The following is a 4,825-nucleotide window of genomic DNA, read 5'->3' as shown; positions in this document are numbered from 1 at the left end:
TTCACACTCCTAGCTTCAAAGGATGCAGGGAAAGTAACTGTTTTTAGCTGCTAACATGGCCACACTTAGGTGCAAGGGATTCTGGGAAAGTAAATGTTTTTTTACCTGGACTCAGTCATGCTCCTAGCTCCAAGGTATTCTGGGGAAGTAACTGTTTTTAGCTTAGCCATATTGAGATCCAAGGGATTCTGGGAAAGTAAATATTTTTCACCTGGGCCCATTCATGCTCCTAGCTTCAAGGGATTCTGGGAAACTAACTGTTTTTAGCAGTTGACTTGGCTACATTTAGGTGCAAGGGATTCTGGGAAAGCAGTTCATTCAGTGGGACTTGCTGTCAGGAAGTTAGACAAAACAGGGCCTCTGTAGGCAAGGAAAGAAGTCTGAGTGTGTGCCCCAGCTGGGTCATGTGCCCACAGGGGACGAGGAGGAGGAGGAGGACGGGTCCCGGGAGGAGCGGCTGCCGTCGTGCTTTGACTACGTGATGCACTTCCTGACGGTGTTCTGGAAGGTGCTCTTTGCCTGCGTGCCCCCCACCGAGTACTGCCACGGCTGGGCCTGCTTTGGCGTCTCCATCCTGGTCATCGGCCTGCTCACCGCCCTCATTGGGGATCTCGCCTCCCACTTCGGCTGCACCGTTGGCCTCAAGGACTCTGTCAATGCTGTTGTCTTCGTGGCCCTGGGCACCTCCATCCCTGGTAACACCTTGGGACACTGTGGTGGGGTAGGCTTGGTGGGGTAGGATCTCAGATGAGCCAGGCAGGGGCAACACAGGATCCTGCTGAAATGAGGTGGGTGGAGTCACACAGCACCCATGTGGTAGGTCTCAGAGAAATATGGAGGTGGGGCATAATAGAAGCTAGGCAGTGGGTCCCCTAGTTGCAAGATGCGAATTGATTCTTCCCCAAAAGCACCCAGGTGGAAGGTCCCATAACACTAAGGTGGCAGGAAATGCTAGAAACCAGACAATGGATTTCGTAGAGAGAAGGTGGCAGGGTGGGGAAGAGACAGCTGTGGGGAGAGGGGTTCCCAGGAAGACAGTGCGAATGTGAGAGAAGCCAATCAATCAGTGGGTTCCATAGAAACAAGCTGTTGATGCCCCATCCCCCAAGAAACCAGACAGAAGAGTCCATGGAACTATGTTGGGGGACATGACAGGAATGAGGCCAGTGAACCTCAAAGTTGGGGTTTTTTTGGTTTTTTTTGGTGGAGTGCAGTAATCTCATGATCTCGGCTCACTGCAACCTCCGCCTCCCGGGTTCAAGCGATTCTTCTGCCTCAACCTGAGTAGCTGAGACTACAGGCACCTGCCACCACACCCAGCTAATTTTTACATTTTTAGTAGAGACGGGGATTCACCATATTGGACGGGGATTCACCATATTGGCCAGGCTGGTCTTGAACTCCTGACCTTGTGTGCCCACCTCTGCCTCCCAAAGTGCTGGGATTATAGGTGTAAGCCACCATGCCCAGCCAAACCTTAAAGTTTTAACTAAGATGAGGGGGCAGGTGGGGCGCGATGCCTCACGCCTATAATCCCAGCACTTTGGGAGGCCGAGGCAGGAGGATGGCTTGGGCCCAGGAGTTTGAGACCAGCCTGGCTCTACAAAAAATAAAAAAATTAGCTGGGCGTGGTGGCATATGCCTGTGATCCCAGCTGCTAGGGAGGCTAAGGTGGAAGGATCACCTGAGCTGGGGAAGATGAAGCTGCAGTGAGCCATGATTGCACCTCTCCTCTCCAGCCTGGGCAACAGAGCAAGGCCCTGTCTCAAAACAAAACAAACAAAAAATGTAGCCGCATGCAGTGGCTCATGCCTGTAATCCCAGCACTTTGGGAGACTGAGGCAAGTGGATCACCTGAGGTCAGGAGTTCGAGACCAGCCTGGCCAACATAGTGAAACCCTGTCTCTACTAAAAACACAAAACTTAGCAGGGCGTGGCGGGCGACTGTAGTCCTAGCTACTCAGAGGCTGCGGCAGGAGAATCGCTTGAACTCGGGAGGCAGAAGTTGCAGTGAGCTGAGATCACGCCACTGCACTCCAGCCTGGCTGACAGATCAAAACTCCCTCTCAGAGAAAAAAGAAAAAAAAAAAATCAGGCAGTGAGTCCCATAGAAGAGAATGAGTCCCACAGAAAGCAGGCGGCGGGTCCCATAGAAAGCTGGCAGCGGTTCCAGTGGCGAGCAGGCCGAGGGGTGGTGATGGACTTTGCCTCTTGGGTGGGGGTCAGGGGCCTTGAGCCCACACTGCCCGCAGAAAGCAGGCGACGGGGGCAGGCGGATGCCCGCCCCGTGGGTGACGCGTAGAGCCCCTCCGACCCGCGTGTCTCTGCCCCGCAGACACGTTCGCCAGCAAGGTGGCGGCGCTGCAGGACCAGTGCGCCGACGCGTCCATCGGCAACGTGACCGGCTCCAACGCGGTGAACGTGTTCCTGGGCCTGGGTGTCGCCTGGTCGGTGGCCGCCGTGTACTGGGCGGTGCAGGGCCGCCCCTTCGAGGTGCGCACTGGCACGCTGGCCTTCTCCGTCACGCTCTTCACCGTCTTCGCCTTCGTGGGCATTGCCGTGCTGCTGTACCGGCGCCGGCCGCACATCGGCGGCGAGCTGGGCGGCCCGCGCGGACCCAAGCTTGCCACCACCGCGCTCTTCCTGGGCCTCTGGCTCCTGTACATCCTCTTCGCCAGCCTGGAGGCGTACTGCCACATCCGGGGCTTCTAGGGCCTTGCGCAGAGACTCGTCCCCACCGCCCGCCCGGGGCTAGGGACTCAGCTGCACCTGCTCTTGGACCCTGGTCTCCTTTTCCCTCCAGACTCGGCCTCCTCTCCTGGGACTCGGCCTCCCTTCTCCGCCCCCACCCCGGGCTTTGATTGCCCCTGTCCTCTGTCCCCAGTAGATCAGCCTTCCCTCTCCCTCTCGGGAGCCTCCCCGGTTCCTCCCCTGCGGTGACCCCAACTCCAGCCCATCCTGTTGGTGACCGTCCATACCCCTGGGGAAATTTCCACCCCAGTCCCCTCCCAAGGGAACCACCCCCAGTAACCATCCTGGGGATTTTAAGGTCTCTCTCCCCGGTCACCCAGCCTGGCTCTTCCCCCAAAGTCTCACTTCCCCTCGTGACCCCCCCACCCCATTTCACCCCATGCCTCAGAGCCTCAGAACCTACCCTCCCTGGGGGACCCTCGAAGGAGGCTGTCAGAGGCCGTCTCAGATCCCAGCCCTTCCCCCCAGCCCTCAGGGAGCTCCGCTCAGCCCCGGCGGGGAGGAGCGGGTGGGTGTGTGCGCGAGGAGGCCGCACACCTTTCCAATCCCTCCACTCGGGTTCTTGGGAGGACACTCATTCTCCAGGCTTGGAGACGGGAGGGGAGAAGTTTGGGGTTTCGGTCCCAGGGCTTAGCTGGAGAAGGCACATTTTGAACCTGCAACTTCAGACATTCCAGCGCCCCCACTCGCCCTCCACTACCTCTGAGAGCCTAGCCACGCCTTGGAGGGAGGGGCCTGTGTGTGTATATAGTGTGTTTGGGGGAGGGGGGACACGGGAGGGTGCATGTCTTGGGAAAAGGGGGTGACAGACTTAACTTTTGAGAGGGCAGCAGACTCCCTCAGCCATGAGAACTAGCTTTGGGGAGGAGGCCGGGAATCAAAGCGAGTCCAGCTGATCTCCCCTGACAATCTGGAAGGTTCATTTTGCCCTCAGTGCCAGCTAATCCGGGCAGGACCCTCGAAGAGGAGACCGAGGGTCCCAGAGGACCAATGCTACAAGCCAGCAAATGCTGCCACATCTCTGCCTGATGGGGGGTGGGGGTGGGTGGGGGGATGGGACTGGGCCAAGGGATCTGGGTGGGCATTTTTAACTTTGGAGGCCATCCATCTGTTGGTAGGCCATCTGCATTTTCTTACTGTTGATGTTTCCTGCCCAAAGGACACATTTGGGCAGTGCCACCCACTCCTTGGACCCCTAGGATGACCCAGCTACCCCCATAACTTTCTGCTTCCCACAGGTTTTCAGCATTCTATCGTCCTGTTGTGCTCAGCCCCAACATCCCAGACCCGTTACCCGCTACCCTTCTCTCTCCCGGCTCATCATCAGTCGCTGTCTCTTTTCTGTGATTTCTGTAAAAGTTGCCATAAAACTTTGAAATTCTGCCTGAAAAACAGTCCCGTGGGAAGCTGGGATTCAGGAGGAGGGGGCTATTAAGGTCTCTGACTGAGATTTGGGCAACTGTTAAACCAGGTAATCTGGGTTTTTGCGGCCCGTGGTCGTCTGCGGGACACACCCACATACAGCAGCACCGCCCGGGTCCAGCCGCCAAGTTCTTCCACTGGCCACGCCACCATCAGTAAGGAGCTTCCACTAGCCACGCCCCCATCATTAGCCTCTCTCCTCCACTAGCCACACCCCCATCCGTCAGTCATGGGCTTCCACTAGCCACGCCCCTCCAGCCTCCACGCCCCCATTCGTCAGTCTTGGGTTTCCCCTAGCCACGTCCCGATTCGTCAGCCAAGCTCCTCCACTTGCTACGCCCTCATCTGTCAATTACGGGTTTCCACTAGCCACGCCCCCATCCATCAGCCTAGCTCTTCCACTAGTCACACCCCCACTCATCAGTCGTGCTTCAGCCACGCCTTCCTGCTTCAATCAGGGGCTTCCACTAACCACGCCCCCATGCATGAGTCACAAACTGTTTCTCTTTTCGGGCATCCTGGTAACACAAAAGAGAGAGACGTTCATTTGCCTGAGCCAAAGAGCTGGGGTTAATGGGGTTTCCTAAATAAAGCAAGTAATTTTCTCAGATCCTACAGGAGGAGGGGTGTGTGTGTGTGTGTGTGTGTGTGT

General features: G+C 57.1%; 1 protein-coding gene across 2 annotated transcripts in view; it reads left to right on the top strand.

Moving 5' to 3' along the window:
• SLC8A2 (solute carrier family 8 (sodium/calcium exchanger), member 2) overlaps positions 1–4,788 on the top strand; it is a 62,061-nt gene extending 57,273 nt beyond the window's left edge. Inside the window, exons 9-10 of one of the 2 annotated variants that reach the window (XM_011969818.1) lie at positions 417–695; positions 2,336–4,788. In XM_011969818.1, the coding sequence (XP_011825208.1) occupies positions 417–695; positions 2,336–2,712 (656 nt within the window). In that variant the 3' untranslated portion in view covers positions 2,713–4,788. The remainder of the gene's footprint in view (positions 1–416; positions 696–2,335) is intronic. The other variant, XM_011969824.1, reaches the window with a different exon arrangement.
• Positions 4,789–4,825: the final 37 nt, after the last annotated feature.

This window comes from Mandrillus leucophaeus, unplaced genomic scaffold (genome assembly GCF_000951045.1).
Source record: "Mandrillus leucophaeus isolate KB7577 unplaced genomic scaffold, Mleu.le_1.0 Scaffold120, whole genome shotgun sequence".
In the NCBI taxonomy this organism is placed as follows: domain Eukaryota; kingdom Metazoa; phylum Chordata; class Mammalia; order Primates; family Cercopithecidae; genus Mandrillus; species Mandrillus leucophaeus.
This window is presented reverse-complemented; position numbering and strand designations above follow the sequence as displayed.